Source organism: Podarcis cretensis (assembly GCF_951804945.1).
Source record: "Podarcis cretensis genome assembly, chromosome: 1".
NCBI lineage: Eukaryota > Metazoa > Chordata > Lepidosauria > Squamata > Lacertidae > Podarcis > Podarcis cretensis.
The window spans coordinates 132,833,416-132,852,475 of NC_137170.1; the positions used below are offsets into that span (position 1 = coordinate 132,833,416).

Consider the following 19,060-nt stretch of genomic DNA (forward strand, 5'->3'; position numbering starts at 1 on the left):
CAGAGCATTGGTAGAATAGGAGTTTGGGGTTGCTCTCTAAACTATAAACTGCTCTGCTCAAACTGAGCCTCAAAAATGAGCTCACTAGTTTCCTGCAGCAAGTTCTGAACATGCCTTTACAGCCACAGTGCTTGAAAATGTGATTTTTATTTTTAATGAACAACAAGCTTCTATAGCGGATTATGAATGTTGCATGCAAAGATTCGGCAAAGACGAGCAGCTTGGATTATAAAGAAGGGGTGGGGGGCGAATTTTATAGATAAGTAAATAGCAAGGCCCAAAGATTTATGAACTGTAGGAAGAGGGAGAGATCTCTTTGGCTCTGTATGTTTTACAGATTATGATGGCTATAAAACTTTATTCATCACAATAGCTTATTGGGCATCTAAAACATTCAGATAATGAAATGTTTTGAATACAATGAGTAGAAGTGCAGATTTCTCAATGTTTTTTTGCTTTCAAGCTATTTGGAAGAAACGAAGTGAATTCTGATCAGCATATACTGATCGCAGGAAGTCAGATGTGAAATAGCGTGATAACTTATTAATTAGAATACAATGCTTTTTGTTTAATGTGTAAAGAAATATGTCTAAAGAAACCTTTTATAGAGCTGTGACTGGCATGACAGATGAGATAAATCAACATGTTCAAAGTATAAGGCATCTGTAAAATAGAACTATATTTTCATGGTAGATTTTTCTCTTAATTGTTTCTTGCTTTATTTTCTCCCCCCCACTGACAGATACGATTTTATTGAGATTCGGGATGGAGACAGTGAATCAGCTGACCTTCTGGGCAAGCACTGTGGGAACATCGCTCCACCTACCATCACATCATCAGGCCCTTCTCTCTATATTAAATTCACCTCAGACTATGCACGCCAAGGTGCCGGCTTCTCTCTACGCTATGAGATCTACAAGACAGGTCAGTACCCAACTGTTCAGGAAAACCATAGCTGTCAAGTGTCCCTTATTTGAAGGGACAGTCCCTTATTCCAGCGCCATGTCCCGCTGCTGTCCCTTATTGATGGATGTCCCTTAAATGTCCCTTAAATGATGTCCCTTAAATTTCAAAGGAAGCAGCTCCTCTCTCTCCCTCCCTGCCGGCCAGGGAGGAGGGAGGCTCCAACTGTGTTGCTTGGCTGCGTTGCTCACCCAATAAGGAGTCTAAGAACGACTGGGGGTGGAGCTTGCATGCCTTGTGTGTGGCTAGTTAATGCAAGCTGAGGGGTTTTTTGAATGCTGGACGCCATTTTGTTGCATGTGCTGCTGCAAACTTTGCAATGCAAAGCCAGGCCTGGGAGCCATCTTAAGTTGAGGCTGCATAGGCCTTGTGGTGCATGTGATTCAGATTCTGTTCAGTTGAACCTCTGGTTACAAAGTTGGTTGGACAGTGTTCTCGAAGCTACCCAGCATGAGTTTGACCAGACTGCAGAAGGACAGGAAAACTGGAGTGCCTGCAGGTCCCTTACTTTGGCTGCTGGTCCCTTATTTTCAAGGCTGCTGGTCCCTTATTTTCAAACCTGTAAGTTGACAGCTATGCAGGAAAACACCAAACTTCTTGATGCCCCTCAACCAAGTTGTTACGTGTACCTTGATTGAGCCAAGTTGTCTTCTCCTCGTTGTATGTTGATTGACAGAACTGGTGCCCAATGGAACAGCTTCTAGGGCATGGTCTGAGGGCATATGATAAAGCAGCCTTGCTGAAGCTTAGCAGATCCAGTTCTGGTCAGCGCCTGGGTGGGTGGCTGCAGTGGAACCCTATGTACACTGCTGTCCATACCACTGAGGCTCTTGGGCTTGCTGATCAGAAGGTCGGCGGTTCGAATCCCTGTGACGGGGTGAGCTCCCGTTGCTCAGTCCCAGCTTCTGCCAACCTAGCAGTTCGAAAGCACACCAGTGCAAGTAGATAAATAGGTACCGCTGCAGCGGGAAGGTAAACAGCATGTCCATGTGCTCTGGTTTCCGTCATGGTATCCAGATGCACCAGAAGCAGTTTAGTCCTTCTGGCCACATGACCCGGAAAAGCTGTCTGTGGACAAACGCCTGCTCCCTCGGCCTGAAAGTGAGATGAGCGTCGCAACCCCCTAGTCGCCTTTGACTGGACTTAACCATCCAGGGGTCCTTTAACTTTTCTACATTTACTTGAATATCCTGATGGAACAAGCTGTGGTTTTAATGGGGGGGGGGGAGAGACACCAAAATGTTCCTCCCCCACCACGTTTTTGTCCAGAATGATTTGCTTTCCTGGAAAAGCCCTAAAACATGTAACAGACTAAGGTAGCTTTATTTAAATATATAATCTACTTTATAATATCCTGGAAAGCATGAGTCATTCTTTGCTTTTCACTCAGCCCAGTGAGCTGCTAATGTAAACACAGAAAGGGAGTATGACTTTTTATTCATTTATTTTATGCGAAAATTTATAAACCGCTCAGTCATGAAATATCCAAGCGGTGAACAAACATGTACAGAATGGGGTACTTTGATCCTTCGTAGATTCACAGAGACAAAGTTTGAGAGTCCTTAAACTAGCCATATAGGCCATATCAGCACAGTCTGTTTTAAGTTTTCCTCCTCTGTATTACATCCCTTCCCTTATCTGTTTCCACAACATTTCCAAGGATGTAAAATATTTTAGCAACGTGCGGTATTAACGATGTGTTTTTATTTTTTACCATGGCATGGCCAGCTTCTTCATTAAATTATCCCGTATGGTCTAGAAGTACAAACAGTATATCTTTTCTCTGTGGCATATATTAAAAAGCTTGTTAAAGTCAAGGCTAAGCAAAAGTGGTCCTCTCTTAGATCTGCAGTGAGGTCTCTCCCCCACCCCGCTCTCCTGTGAATATGTGATTCAAGCACCGATCAATAGCCTTGTGTTTTCTCTTTTCAAGAAGCCAAGGGTTTTGCAACTGGTTGTAACGCTGGCTGAAATGGGCTGCTGTTGGCAGTGCCATCAAGGGAGCAAGGCTCTTGAGCTCCGTATAAGAGGAACTATTCATCATGCCTTTCTAATACAAAACTATTCTTGGAGAAAGTGAAAAGCTAATCAGAGGCCTTTTTAAATTGGCTCTGTCTAAATATTTGTCAGATGGGTGGGTGTGGGGATGAGACTTTTTGAGAATTAAAAATAGTCGTGTGTTGTGCCTGCGAGCGTGGGTAAGACGATGTTTTTAAGTGCTCAGGGAGAGGCATGGCTGGGTCTTGAAAAAAGGATATCGAGGGCTCTGGGTTGCCAGACATTCCATTCCTAGCATCTTGCATGGGAGGTTTATGTCACAAGTAGAACATGAAGAAACTCTCTCACACACGTGTGTGTGTGTGTGAGAGAGAGAGAGAGAGAGAGAGAGAGAGGGAGAGAGAGAGATAGATAAGGGGGGGCAAACAAGCTTCCTAATCTTACTCAGAAACCTTAATAAATGGTGGAAGCATAAATTCAGAAGCATGCAAGAGATTCCACTGTGTGGTCCATGCATAAAAAAAGGTAAAGGGACCCCTGACCATTAGGTCCAGTCGTGACCGACTCTGGGGTTGTGGCGCTCAACTCGCTTTATTGGCCGAGGGTTCTGGCGTACAGCTTCCGGGTCATTTGGCCAGCATGACTAAGCCGCTTCTGGTGAACCAGAGCAGTGCATGGAAACGCCGTTTACCTTCCCGCCGGAGTGGCACCTATTTATCTACTTGCACTTTGACGTGCTTTTGAACTGCTAGGTTGGCAGGAGCAGGGACCGAGTAATGGGAGCTCACCGCATCACGGGGATTCGCACCGCCGACCTTCTGATCGGCAAGTCCTAGGCTCTGTGGTTTAACCTACAGCGCCACCTGAGTCCCTGGTCCATGCATAGGTTGATGCCAATAAATTTGCAGGTGCTGATCTTACACAATTTACATAAATTTTCCTGTCCCTCGTATGCCTTCCAGATCAGAGTTTTCAGGAATGTGCTATGGCATAGGGCTTTTGTTCCTAAAACATGAATGACCATTATGTCAAAGAAGCTCAAACTTCTTCTGGTATGTCAAAGAAGCTCAAACTCTGGCAAAAGTATAAGCTGCCTTCAGCCGAGTTTCAGACTACATTTGAACTTAAACTATGGTTTATTTTTATGTGAATGAGCCTGGGCGAGTTTTGGTCTTGCATGCTCCTACACTCCCCTTTCTTTCTCCTGCACAATGGTGAGGAGCAGATTAGTTTTCAGATTAGAGTCTGAACCTAAACTGTAGCAAATCCTAATTATCGTTTATTGAAACTAACCTGCTTCATAAACCAAAGTCTGAAAAATGGCTTGTTTCAGTAAACCATAATTAACTCTTAAAAAACAGTTTGTTCAGGTTTGTAAAGGTAAAGGTAAAGGGACCCCTGACCATCAGGTCCAGTCGTGACCGACTCTGGGGTTGTGGCGCTCATCTCGCTTTATTGGCCGAGGGAGCCGGCGTACAGCTTCCGGGTCATGTGGCCAGCATGACTAAGCCGCTTCTGGCGAACCAGAGCAGCGCACGGAAACGCCGTTTACCTTCCCACTGGTGTGGTACCTATTTATCTACTTGCACTTTGATGTGCTTTCAAACTGCTAGGTTGGCAGGAGCAGGGACCAAGCAACGGGAGCTCACCCTGTCGCGGAGATTTGAACCGCCAGCCTTCTGATTGGCAAGTCCTAGGCTCTGTGGTTTAACCCACAGTGCCACTAAACTGCAGCTAGTTCAGAATGAAACTTAAAGCTTCTGAGCTCCTCCTTTTGGCTGTGCCAGAGGAAGGAAGGGGAGTGCAATCAAGGTTCATTCATGTATTGATAATCCATAGTTTATTGTTAGGTGAGTCTGCTCATGCGTGATTTTACAGTTCTGGGATCAGTTTTGTAGGTGTACCTGATACCTTTGCAAAACCCATGGGTTATATATTTAAATGTGTTTCTTAATTGCATTTGTAACCTGCTCTTCATCCAATAGAGGGACACAGGTGGCACTGTGGGTTAAACCACAGAGCCTTGGGCTTGCCGATCAGAAGGTCGGCGGTTTGAATCCCCGCAGTGGGGTGAGCACCCGTTGTTCGGTCCCAGCTCCTGCCAACCTAGCAGTTTGAAAGCATGTCAAAGTGCAAGTAGATAAATAGGTGCCGCTCCGGCAGGAAGGAAAACGGTGTTTCCGTGCGCTGCTCTGGTTCGCCAGAAGCGGCTTAGTCATGCTGGCCACATGACCCGAAAGCTGTACGCCGGCTCCCTTGACCAATAAAGTGAGATGAGCGGCACAACCCCAGAGTTGGCCACGACTGGACCTAATGGTCAGGGGTCCCTTTACCTTTACCTCAATCCAACAACCTCAGTAGCATAAGTTATGGTTTCCCCCATTCATTCTCATGACAGCAATGAGATAGAGAGGCCATCCCATTGCCACCCGTTGAACTTGACAGATGAGTGAAGATTTGAACTTGGGCCTTCCTGGTCTTGTTTGAACTTGAGTTTCCCTTCCAACTCTAATCCATGAAGTTCAGGCTTCAGCACTGTTTTAAGTGCTGTAAATAGATTTTCCCATAAAGGCAATTCAGAAGGTTCAACTACTGTAAATTGCTGCTGTGCATTTCCTTGAAGGTGTGAGTCAGCACATGCATATTCAACTAGTATTGTTACAGCTGCACTGGCTTTCGGGATGCTTCTGGGTTCAATTTGAGTATTTGGCACATAGCTAAGAAGTCATGGGACCCTGCTGTATGCAAAGGGAAGATGATTGTGGAAAGGGGCTGGGTCTGTATACCACTTGTCCCAACGCTGCAAAATGAACTCACCTCCCTAGATCTGCGGTTCCTTCCTTTTTATTATCCTTATTGAGGGGGGGCACAAAATGCATATTTATTGTTCCATCTCCAGTTCAGCTGGCAAGTTTCATTTGTATTTGTTTTCCTGTTTGTGGACTGCTGTCCATGTTGTTTATTTCTTGTCCCTGTGCACCGACTTGAGTGCTAGTGCATGAGTTTAATAAAACCAGCATGTCTGGACTTCTGGTTCGATTTGGGGAGGCTTGAACAATATCTTTCGTGACATGGAGAAACTCGCTGTGCCAGAGTTTGAGAATTTTTGTTCTGCAGGACTGGTTTATACTTGGCTTCTCCTGTATCAGCTGTGCCTCCTCCTCTGGAATGCAGCTCGCTGGGGGAAATGTTAGCATGGGCTGAGCTCTTAGCAGATTCCTCCACCGCAATTCCAATTTGCAGGAATTGCGGGAAATGGTTGTGTGGCTAGGAAGAAGTGCTATTGTGATTGTGGAACTGTTGAAAGCTGTCTTTATTTTACACTAGTTGGGATTGCACTCTTTGGCTAATTAGCTGATTAGTTTAACTGCTCAAAACTGCTTTCGGTCAGTTAAACAAAAGTGTTCTCGAATCTTCAGGCACCAGAGTTTCATGTAAAATTACATTACTTTCAAAATATTTGTAAAAAACTGTAAGGTGAAACATGCCCCTTCTTGTAGCAAGTATTCCACTTTCTGTCATGTGCATGGGGGAGCCTAATCAAAGATGGCGCCTTTGTCATGTATGCCTGCCATCGTCTAAAAATAGAGTGTTTGTTTCAAACTGTTTGTTTTATTTATATGCAAATTTATGCAGTTTTAATCAATACTTAATTAAAAACCCCTATGACTAATCAACCAAGATTTATTCAACTGGGTTCCAGCCCTAACACAAATATTGCTTCCCAGCGTTTGCAGATACATGTGTAGCTAATTGTATATTGAGGAAAACAAATGTGAACCAACCACAAAGAGAAGCTGGCAGGCTAGCATTTTTAATGTTGTATTTCAAATTGTTCTAACCTGCCCTGGGACCTCAGGGTGAAAGGTCGGATAATAAATTAAAATAATAATAATATCCATTTCAGTTCTGTAGGTGCGAGAAACCCCCGGAACAACCTTTCCAGCAGCTTATTTATTACACTTTAACCTTACTGTTAGTGGCTTATATCCTCAGTGTTTCATGTTATACAGGTCCAGCCCTAGTTAGCTTTAGCAATAGAACTGAGTCATGTGGCTTCATAATGTCCTTTAGTCTCCTCCAATTACTTTTCGACTCCTTTGTTACATTTGCCAAAGATGTTCTGCAGTTGATCAGGAAGGAAGTCTTTGCCAAGTCTCATTTTCCAAGAATTGTTTTGCCACCTTCCTCTCACCTAAGATTATGTCCAACGTGCTTTTATGTCTGAAATAATGATGGAGCTGGGTTTCAACTCTGTGATATATCACCAGCTAAACATAACGATATACTGACATATCACAGTGTCTGAAATATGGATGGAGCTATGTATATGGTTTGAAGCTCAACATCAAAACAACGAAGATCATGGCCACTGGTCCCATCACCTCCTGGCAAATAGAAGGGGAAGAAATGGAGGCAGTGAGAGATTTTACTTTCTTGGGCTCCATGATCACTGCAGATGGTGACAGCAGCCACAAAATTAAAAGACGCCTGCTTCTTGGGAGAAAAGCAATGACAAACCTAGACAGCATCTTAAAGAGCAGAGACATCACCTTGCCAACAAAGGTCCGTAGAGTTAAAGCTATGGTTTTCCCAGTAGTGATGTAAGGAAGTGAAAGCTGGACCATAAAGAAGGCTGATCGCCAAAGAATTGATGCTTTTGAATTATGGTGCTGGAGGAGACTCTTGAGAGTCCCATGGACTGCAAGAAGATGAAACCGATCCATTCTTAAGGAAATCAGCCCTGAGTGCTCACTGGAAGGACAAATCCTGAAGCTGAGACTCCAATACTTTGGTCACCTCATGGGAAGAGAAGACTCCCTGGAAAAGACCCTGATGTTGGGAAAGATGGAGGGCACAAGGAGAAGGGGACGACAGAGGACAAGATGGTTGGATGGTGTTCTTGAAGCTACCAGCATGAGTTTGACCAAACTGCAGGAGGCAGTGGAAGGCAGGAGTGTCTGGCGTGCTCTGGTCCATGGGATCACGAAGAGTCGGACACGACTAAACGACTAAACAACAACAAACAACAAATGTAGAGCTGGGGGCAGCAACCTAAGGCCCATGGGCCGGAAGGGGCCCCCGGAGGTTGCTTGACCAGCCCACGAGCTGCCCCCAAGTTGCCTGCTCGCGTGCTGCGCTAAACCGGCACAGTGCGACGCCTCTCTTACACGGCGCCGAAAATCGCGTTCTCTCAGATGCCGAAAATCACAGGCGTGCGCAATTCGGCCCAAGGAGGGATCTCCGCAGGATCGATCCGGCCCCGGCAAGATAAACCTTGCTGACCCCTGATATAGAGGCATTGGCTGGCTTTATAGTGTCCCCCGCAATTTTGATTCACAATAGAATACTGCCAGATCAAAATTATGAAACCAATATCATTTTTTAAATTTATTTAATCATTTTTTCAATACAAACAACAACAAAAAAATATACAGCAAAAACCACAATAACACTACTAACACAATTTAACAATTCAGATTTGAGTACTGATATACCTCTAACTAAAACCTTTTTAACAATATTTCCCCACCTCTCCTCCCCCTAATTCCCACCACTGTCCGCCTTATCGCTTAAGTATTCCTTCCAGATTTCTTCATATTTATCCATTCTTAATTTGCGTCAACACGCAATTCGTTCGTAGGTAACTAGTCTGTCCATATTGTCAATCCATGTGCTCAATGGAATCTTTTTGCGGCTCTTCCAATTCATCAAGACAAGTTTTTTTGCTTCTAGTATGGCACAATACATCCATTTTTTTTTTTTGGACCCCTTGTAATCTCCCACGTTTCCGGTATATAATTTAGAATTAAATTCAAATCCCCTAAATAACAATTTCTTTTTATTACTCTTGCTACATATATCCTCACCTCGCACCAAAATGATGTTATCATCGGGCAGTTAATCATCATATGTAAGTTCGCATTTTTACTTCCACATCTCCAGCATGAAACCAGTATCGTGATATGGACTTGAATCTGGATTTGGATGAAATACTGCCCAGTTCTGATTTTGATATATGGACTTTAAACTGGTTATGGGTGATATATCAATATATTGCCCAGCCCTAGTGGTGTTATGTTCTTTGCGATCATGACTTCCTTCATAGGGAAAACAACTCATTTTGAAAAGGGCATTGGTTGGCTGGGACACAACTGAGAAATTCAAATGCATTCGGTCACCCGGTAGTTTACTAGAGAGTCATTCAGTGACCGGGATAATATCCCAAGTTTTATTCTTCCTTATCCCAGACAGTCTCTCTCTCCTAGCCTCTCTCTCTCTCCTCCCTCACTACCAGCTTTTCTCAATCTTGGATTCCCAGATATTGGACTACAATATCCAACCACCCTAGCTAGCAAGACTGTGGTCAGGGATGATGGGAACTGTAGTCCAACAACATCTGAGGACCCAACTTTGAGAAAGGTTACTTTACACTGTGGAATCCAATATCTATAGCTATACACACACACATAAAGAAATCTTTTTTTAAAAATAACTTTTTATTCAAAATTAAAACAAAACATATTATCCAGAAACATATCATCCTTATTCCCCCCCATTTTTCCTCCCTCCCCCCCTCCCCCCACAGAACCCCCACCCCACCCCCCAACTTCCCTCAGTTCCAGTCTTTGATTTCTCTAAAAATGCTGTTTTCTGCATGTTACACAGTTGTATAAATCCTCAAACTATTTAGCTGATTATTATCAATAAACAGTTTGTGAATGTTTATTCAAAACCAGCCAAGGAGTCCAGTTCGCTTTGTTGCGTCTTCAAATACTTGGTAAAGGGTTCCCATTCATCTTTAAAGTCACAGTTATCCTTGTCCCGTAGCTTGTATGTCAGTTTTGCCAGTTCTGCACAGTCCCATCAATTTTTCTTGCCATGATTCTTTAGTTGGGGTTTCTTCAGTCTTCCATCCTTGTGCTACCAGAATTCTCGCTGTCGTTGTCATATACATGAAGATGTTTTTCAGCTTTTTTGGCAGATCTTTCCCTACAATCCCTAACAAAAATGCTTCAGGTTTTTTTAACAAATGTTAAATGGAACACATAAAGAAATCAAAACAACAACTCCTCTTAGGAATACAAAATGTTATTTAAATATCAAAGCACTTTATCTCTGAATTACATATTCAAAGTATATACAGGTCACGCAGGGTCTTCTGTTCTGTGCCCTTTAATAATGGTTTTGAAATGAAAGGAGAATGGGAAGAAACCTATTACATGTGGTCTGTTGTGTTAGCAAATTTGGTGATTTGTTTTCAGATGCCTATATCTAAGCTGGTCAACTAGAGTCTACATTGCCAGGCAATCCAATTAAGACCCACTCATTTTGGAAGTCATCTGATTAAATTAATTTACATAGCCATTAGTTTAACATTGCCATTGTCCATCTTTCATCTCCCTTAAAGGGGCCGAATCTTTTCTCTCTCTCTTCTAAAATATAACACAAACGCACACCCATGCAGCTCTGTTGTGGTGGTTGTTAGCAGTGTGTTAGGAATTGCTCACAGTTGGAGTTGTGCGTTTTTCTGAGCGACGTCGGTGTAATAAAACAAAAGACGGAACAGTTGTGAAAGTTAATCCTCTGTTAAAGCAGTAGAACCTCGGGGTCTTGTAAAATTCCTTGTTCCAAGCCCTCCCCTCCCCTCTCAGTGACCCGTGGGCTGGAGAATTCAATTGTTAATTGTCTGGTCCCTACAGAGCTATAGTTTCTATGCAGTCATAGCCTGAACAGAATGCAACCCCTTTCTCCCCCAAGGCACCTTGGGTCAGCAAGAAATAGAAGGCACTTAGCCGGCTGGGGCACAATGGAGGGCAGTGTTGGGTTCACCGCTAAATAAGTGGTAATATTGTCTGCGCTGCTGGCAGTCTGAAAGCGTTCCATAAGGATGCAAATAACTTGCATTTCTGGCGGTTAGCATGGACAAGTGAGAAAGGCGGTTCTGTTTGTCCTCTTGACCAAATCCCTCATTCCTACCCCCCAAAAACGTTTAAAGCTAAGCCACTGTGCAAGCTGCGACTATTTATTTTCCATTTTCATAGTGCTTAAGACGCAGGATTTCAGGTGTCACCTCAGTAAGGCTGTTTTGCTAATTGCCACTCTGATGGAAAATAAAAGGGGGACAGTAATATTAATAATTAATACTTTTGCAAGGCTGTAGCAATTTTCCGCATGAGGGATTTAAGTGCTTTTTTAAAAAAAACAAAAAAAAAACCACACACACAATTATGAATTACGCCTCTCAGCTTGGCTACTGTTAATGTTGATGCGGTATGTTAATGTCCCCTTGTTTCTCGCTATAGGCTCTGAAGATTGTTCCAGAAATTTCACCACTTTGAACGGTACTATTGAATCCCCGGGTTTCCCCGATAAGTATCCTCACAATTTGGACTGTGCTTTCACTATCATGGCCAAGCCAAAGATGGAGATCATCCTTCAGTTTCTAACCTTTGACCTGGAGCACGACCCCTTGCAAGTCGGGGAGGGAGATTGCAAGTATGATTGGCTGGACATCTGGGACGGTATTCCTCAAGGTAAGGATTAAAGTGATGTATCGCCAACGCTCTCTTCCGTGTCTGGCTACTGTCACACTAACAGCATCAATTTTGAGTCTGCGGAATTCCATAAAGGTCATAAATTGCTAACACTTTACGGCTCCATCCAATCTCACATGTTGTTGCCTTGTCCTTAGCAGGGACCAGAGCTTAAATTGAACAGTGATAGAGTTCCTTTCTATTTCCTGTGCCGGCATTGCACCCTTACTGGTTTAGTGCAACTTCAGGTGATGTTAAAAATACATTGAGGCCTTCAAACAACCCGATTCATATAATCAGACCATCAAGTTCAGAAGTTGGCATATTTGAGAGTTCTCTGAAGTACTCTGAGACTCCCTTAGCCAGAAAGTATAGAATAGACCATTTTCTATATTGATTGCATACAGAAAAGTTTTGTACGACACCTTGAGCACGATTTTTATGAAAAAGTTGCCGAGAAATGTTATCCATCAATCGATCAGTCACCATTTTTCCTGCTAGCGAAACAACGTATGCACTAAAAGTGAAAATAGCTGAAGGTTAGGCTTTCCAGTGGCATGAACATGTATGATTACTTGCGTTGAATAAGAACCTCCACCAGGGGACCAGGCAGGAGAGCTCTCTATGTGTGATTTCTTTATTGCATAATCCCAGACATGTCTGCTCAGAAGTAAGCACCATTGAGTTCAATTGGACATACTCCCAGGTCAGTGAGTGGAGCACTGCAGCCATAATCATTCATGGCCCAAAAACCAGATTGTAGGTAGATGGGCTGGTAAAATTTATGGTGGACTAAACCACAGAGCCTAGGGCTTGCCAATCAGAAGGTTGGTGGTTCGAATCCCCGCGACGGGGTGAGCTCCCGTTGTTTGGTTCCAGCTCCTGCCAACCTAGCAGTTTGAAAGCATGTCAAAGTGCAAGTAGATTACTAGGTACCACTCTGGCAGGAAGGTAAATGGCGTTTCCATGCACTGGCCACATGACCCGGAAGCTGTACGCTGGCTCCCTCGGTCAGTAAAGCGAGATGAGCGCCACAACCCCAAAAGTCGTCCGTGGCTGGACCTAACGGTCAGGGGTCCCTTTACCTTTACTGACTTATGCACAAAACTTGCTGCAGGCAGCATTTTACGCAACAGCCACTAAATTTAAGCATCTGTTTAGGCTGCTATGTTTTCAGAGAAGAGCTGTTGCAAATCTGGGGTACGGAGACACCCTTGTGCAAATTAATTGAAACAAGACATGTTTTCTATGCCACATCAATCAGTCTGCCAAGCACCCACAAAAGATGATGATTTGGGGATGCTTGTTATTATGGTGTCGGAAGCCTGCAGCCAATAGAAGGAGTGATGCGCTCGCCACAATATATTGAGTTTCTACTAAAGAGAGTTATTCCAGAGCTGGAAAGGAGTCATCCTGACGGTACTGGGATACTGCAGCAGGACCTAGCCCCCTGTCACACATCGAAAGCGGTGAAGAAATTCATGACAGAGCAGCAAATACAGATACTTGATTGGCCAGGGAATTCCCTGAACGTAAATCCCATTGAGAATTTGTGGGCTACATGCAGAAGTTGCCTCCGTGCTGTAGACTGTACGACTATGGAGAAGCTCATTCAGGCGCTGATTCAAGTGTGGTACAGGGATCCGAAAATCAACAGTGACGGTTCGAAACGAGTAGACTCCATGCCAAAACGTGTTCAAATGCTGCTTAAAAATAGTGGAGGTCATATCCGTTACTAATGTACGTATATGGGAGTTTTGTACAATAAACTGCTGTACTAAATTCATTGCTTGTTTCAATTAATTTGCACAAGGGTGTACATGTGAGAGGTTTTCATCCCTGCATGTTTTCATTTTCATCTTGTAGCCTCTGATAATACGGGTGGCTTATTCCTGCCCCTGCAAACCTTCCCAAGTGACATAGGCAAGATGACGGCAAGTTTATCTAACTGAGAGTTGTGCTTTTCTTATGTTTCTGTTGCAGTTGGCCCCTTGATTGGCAGGTACTGTGGAACTAAAACTCCTTCGGATATTCACTCGACTACTGGCATCTTGTCACTCACGTTCCACACAGATTTGGCAGTGGCCAAGGATGGTTTCTCTGCTCGCTATTACTTAGTTCCGCAGGAGGTGCCAGAAAGTAAGTTGGCATCTTGTTCTGTTCGAGTGTTCGCCAGTATTCCTCTAGTTCCAGATTCTGCACTGGGGACCCTGAATAAAACAAACATGTAGCCACGTGTGGGTAACTTTCCTGAATTCCCCATCAGAATTATTTTTAGTTTTGCCATTTTAATTTCATGGCAGACCTCAAAATTTGGTCATCTGGGGCCTCTCTTATTTGTTTTGTTATCTTTGCTCACTGCTAGCACCCAAGCTTCCACGGCAGATTTAGAAATTGCTATGGAAACACAAAACCCAAGATTAAAATGTCAAAATTTTGTGAAATAAATTTGTTCAGAAATGTTTCAGATTGGAGTTTGGGGTATGCTTTTGGAAAGAAAGGAAGAAAGAAAGAAAGAAAGAAAGAAAGAAAGAAAGAAAGAAAGGCACTTGAAGCCATATTGAAAAAAGCATGAATTTGAATCATTAGAATGTTAACAGTTGTCTCTTCCTCTAGTGCAGGGCTCAGCAGGGCCAGATCACTCCCGCGGAGATCATCCGTGGGTTAGGCCGACATGATGCTGGAAATCGTGTCTGCACAAGTCAGCGGCGCCAGAAATTGCACCTGCACAGAAGCTATTTTCAGCGTCTGGGCATGCGCCGAAGAGATTTCCGGTATCTGCGTGTGTGCAGACGTGATTTCTGGCACCGCTTGGTGAGTCACCATGCTGCACCGGTTTAGCACAGCGCGTGGGTGACTCACTGAGTGGGCAGCTCGGTTCAGGGGTGGCTCGTGGGCCGGTAAAACGGTCTTTGTGGGCCAGATCTGGCCCATAGGCCGCACGTTGCCGACCCCTGCTCTAGTGTGTGACATCATATCTCGTTTTTTAAAAAATCTTTTTTTAAAAAAAAATCTTCTTTTTATGTCATGGGTTCAGAGCCTGTGCTACTTCAGAAGTTGTTGGACTATAAATCCTATCACAATCCCTGACCATTGACCATGCTGGCTGGGACTGATGAGCATTGGGAGTTAACCACATCTGGAGGGCCACAGGGTGCCCACCCCTATTGTAGGACAACAACAGCATAAAAAAACTGTAAATGCTGCAGGGGGGGGGGAACCACCTAAATATAGAGCTGATTTGGAAATTAGCTATGCACAGCTGCAATATATTTAATCACACTTGGAAAACTGAGGGCTTTCTTCAGGCTTTTAGTGAAGAATTCCAGTTTCCCTTGCACTTTGCAGGAGATTGCCAGGCAAGAACGTTCCCGACCTGCCATAGTTGCAGCACTTTGATGTAGATGAGAAGGGATTTGATAGAGCTCCAGATGTGAGCTCTTCCCTGGCTGTTTCTGAACATTAATATTTCATCAGCTTTTCATAGGTGCATGGAGACAATTCTATTTTGTGCTCATTTTTGCAGACACATGTTTTTTTAATTCTTATTTCATTTGATAGGATGTTACGAGGCCATTAGCGGCGTTTCCCTTAGCGGAGCTGCACAGATTTTTTTTTGGGGGGGGGCCCACACGTTTCACTTCTAATCCACTCTCCACCTGCTGTAGACTTTCAGTGCAACAGCCCGTTGGGGATGGAAACCGGCCGAATCTCCAACGAGCAGATCACGGCCTCGTCTACTTACTCGGATGGCAGGTGGACCCCACAGCAGAGCCGCCTCAATAGTGACGACAACGGGTGGACTCCTAATGTAGATAACAACAAGGAATTCCTGCAGGTATGTATTCCCAGCTCCAAGAGGATAAGCGGTACTTGAGAACTAAGGAGGGATAGCAGCACGATTCAGAAAGGCTGGTACCGAAACCATAATATCCGGCTTAGCAACAGTTGAATTGCCAGGCAACTGGTGAGTTCTGATGTTCAAGCCTTTGTCATCAAACACATGGCCAGCGAGAGTCCCCAGCTAGCATTCTCCTCTATGAAAAACTTGGCTTGGCATGGGCTTGGCATGCTGTGTGTCCATGGAAGCAGGCTTGGCAGGGTGATGTGAGGGAAACAAGTGTCTTTGTTTAGACACATGGTTTGTCTTGGCTGGGAGCTGCCACTGCCCTCTGGACTTTCACACACACACAAACAAACACACACGCACACACTTTCTCCTTAAACCAAACTGATTGCCATGCTGTCAAATTGACCCCAGTACATGAAGCTTGTAGAATCTCCTTGTTGCATGCTGGGAATCAGCAGGAGGGCATTGAGCTGCTGTTTGGCCAAGGCGGCGTGACTCTTGCCTTCATGAACTGAAGGCAGCACTGTTAGGCCATTAACATTCCTACAGAAGTCTTGGCTTGACCTAGTGGCCCCTGAGCCTTGATGGGCTTTCCAGAGGGCTAAGAGGAGAGAACACGCTGCCGCTTACATGCCCCGTCGACTCCGCGACAGATCGAAAGGAGCGGAGCTTTCCCGCGTGTGCTAGGCGAGTACAGCTAGAACAATATTTATTCTGCCAGGGAATCTCAGTGCATACCAGCAGCTGGGAAAACCAGCAGGAACGTACAGAAGGAAGGCTTTAGCAGGGGCTGCACAGAACCAGTTCATGGAAGCAAAAAAGTTATATGGATTGGATGGTGGTGGGATGTGCTAAAGGGCATTCAACACGGGAAGTACTGGAGCAAATGGAGCAACTGTCTGAATCTTCATGGCACAGTTATTAAGCCAGCATGTCTTGATAAGCTGCTGTACCACTAAAAATCTCCAAAAAGCACGAATTGGACACCACGACTTAATTTTACATGTGAAAAGACATGCCCCCCCCCCAAAAAAATGCATTTTGACCTCTTTTCCACTGCTTCACTTAATTTGGGTGAAGATTCTCTAGTTTGAGCTTCGATTTTATTTGGGTTTTAAGAACATCAAAGCCAAAGTTCTTTATTCAGCTTATGGTCAGGGGCTCCTCCCCAACACAATGCTAGCACATGCCTTGCCTGAACCAGAAAAATGCCTTTTCACTCCTGAAATCTGTCGGCATTTGCTTGCAACAGACTTAGCAAGGCATCGGGGAGGGGGGCGGTCCCACTCTGTATGATTAATGACATAATGGTAAAGGGGCACACAACCTGTTTTTGCTCAAATTACTTCCACTCCAATGCATAATTTTTATCATGGCTTGCAACTGAGGCTGGTACACAGTTGTGCTGGGCATTTTTTAAGAGACATAGTAAGGATTTCATCCCAGAGATGTTTACCGTTCAATCTGACGAAGCAACGGGAAGTGGGCTTTCAAAATGTGCTTCCCTCCCTCAATTATGAACCTTGCAACAAAACCAGGCAGGCTGAAAACATTTCCTTCTATGGCTCACGGGCTGCCACATCTAGGGATGTTAACTCAGCTGGTCTGAAAATTGATCCTATTAAGTTCTTATACTGGAACAGAGCTTAGACAGAATAGGCAACTCTAAACATGGCCAGTGGCAAAAGCTACAGCTGCGTCACAGTGATCTACTAGAAATGAAATACCGCCATGCTAATTTATACCAGCTGAGCACCCGATCCTCAGGTCTACTTTCAAACATAGCCTTCTTGAAGCAGCTGCAGCCCAACATGGCGAGTCCTGAAGAATGCCTTTAGCAAAACACACTACTATTGTATGCTGTTGGTGGCCCTGAGATCCATTGTGGCTCATGATTCCATTTGTATAAGGTAAAGGGTAAAGGGACCCCTGACCATTAGGTCCAGTTGCGACCAACTCTGGGGTTGCGGTGCTCATCTTGCTTTACTGGCCAAGGGAGCCGGCGTACAGTTTCTGGGTCATGTGGCCAGCATGACTACGCCGCTTCTGGTGAAGCAGAGCAGTGCACGGAAACGCTGTTTACCTTCCTGCTGGAGTGGTACCTATTTATCTACTTGCACTTTGATGTGCTTTCGAACTGCTAGGTTGGCAGGAGCAGGGACATAACAACGGGAGCTCACCCCATCATTGGGATTCGAACCGCCAACCTTCTGATCGGCAAGTCCTAGGCTCTGTGGTTTAACCCACAGCGCCACCCATTTGTATAGCCTGCCTTTATTGGCACCCAAGGCCATGTACATGGAATCATGTCCATCGATCCAGGCATTGACCTGTCCCAGACCTGCTTCAGAACAGTGGTGGCCTCATGTGCCTTCAAACCAAACCCATATGTCTTCACGACTGCTGTCGAAGGATGTGCTCACTGCAAGTTTGCGTCGTTGGCTTCCTCGTTCTCACCCTCTTGATCTGCAGTTTTGTCTCATCTGGTGTCTGCAGATGCTGCTTCAGGAAGGTTGTATCTGCCAATGTTTCAAGCAAAGAGCAGGTCTACCTTATTACAGCTGAACTTACGAAGCTCATGTCGTTCTTCCTTCACCCTCCTCCCCTCTCCTTCCCCCCCCCCCCCCCACAGGTGGACCTCCGCTTTCTGACGATCCTGACAGCCATTGCTACTCAGGGTGCCATCTCCAGGGAAACCCAGAACGGCTACTATGTCCGGTCGTACAAACTGGAGGTCAGCACAAATGGGGAGGACTGGATGATGTACCGCCACGGCAAAAATCACAAGGTAAGTGCTTCCTCTTCCTCACAACCCCCTTCCCCCAAAAATAATAATTCCAGACTGCAAAGGTTTCTGTTGATGGTCGAATGGAAGGTCTACATTAACTTGAGTTGCTGCTTTTTTTGCTGCTTTTTTGTGTGTGCGTTTGCTTACTGCCAAGATGCAAAGCATAGAGCTGTCGCCCCTCCCCAAGTAATCTTTATTATCTCTTGAGGGGTGAGGAAGCAGTGTTCCTCCTTGACGGTGGGGGGGCGGGTGTGGGAATCTGGCTGCTGTTTTGCCTTGCTCAGTGGAGAGAGCCTGCGGTACGTCTGTGGACTGCAAATGAAGGGGAAAATGCTTCTGCAGCCCGTGTTTTGCCATAGAAGATTCATTGAGCATTTATGGCCCATGCCCCGTCCACATGCTGGGTTAACAATCACAAAACCGCATGAAACTGCAGTTCAGGAGTTATTGAGGCTTAGAAAATGAAAGGGCACAAATCCTGAGAGGGGATCACAGTGTCCTAGAGAATAAAGCCCGACGATAAATAACGAGGAGCAATTCGGTTTGTCAGGGATAGGGGATCTGCAGCGGCGGCGGCAGCCGTTGGTTGGCAGTGATGCATTGACCTCTCTCTGCTTGTGCCTCCTCTGTCTATAAATATGGCTGTGTTGACCCTTGCTGATCCCTCAACCTCCGAATGCTTAGTGTTTGCTCAGTGGGGGGGGGGAGGCACTTACTTTGTGCTTTGGGCAGGTGTGCGAGAGAGCAGGCCGCATGGAGTGCAGCTGTTTATAATAAAGCTGTCTCTGCTCCTGGGATGGCATGGAGCTGTCATTCATCTTTGCCTTTGTTGTGGAGGCGCTTCTGAACTGACCCTCGGTGCTCTCCGCTGCAGAATACTGTAGAGCACGAATTCAAACTTTGCCAGAGAAAACCCACCTTAAG

General features: G+C 45.0%; 1 protein-coding gene across 2 annotated transcripts in view; it reads left to right on the forward strand.

Moving 5' to 3' along the window:
• NRP2 (neuropilin 2) overlaps positions 1-19,060 on the forward strand; it is a 248,896-nt gene that overhangs the window by 98,846 nt on the left and 130,990 nt on the right. For both annotated transcript variants that reach the window (XM_079977300.1, XM_079977299.1), the window contains exons 3-7: positions 743-924; positions 11,268-11,498; positions 13,482-13,637; positions 15,167-15,336; positions 17,981-18,136. In XM_079977300.1, the coding sequence (XP_079833426.1) occupies positions 743-924; positions 11,268-11,498; positions 13,482-13,637; positions 15,167-15,336; positions 17,981-18,136 (895 nt within the window). The remainder of the gene's footprint in view (positions 1-742; positions 925-11,267; positions 11,499-13,481; positions 13,638-15,166; positions 15,337-17,980; positions 18,137-19,060) is intronic.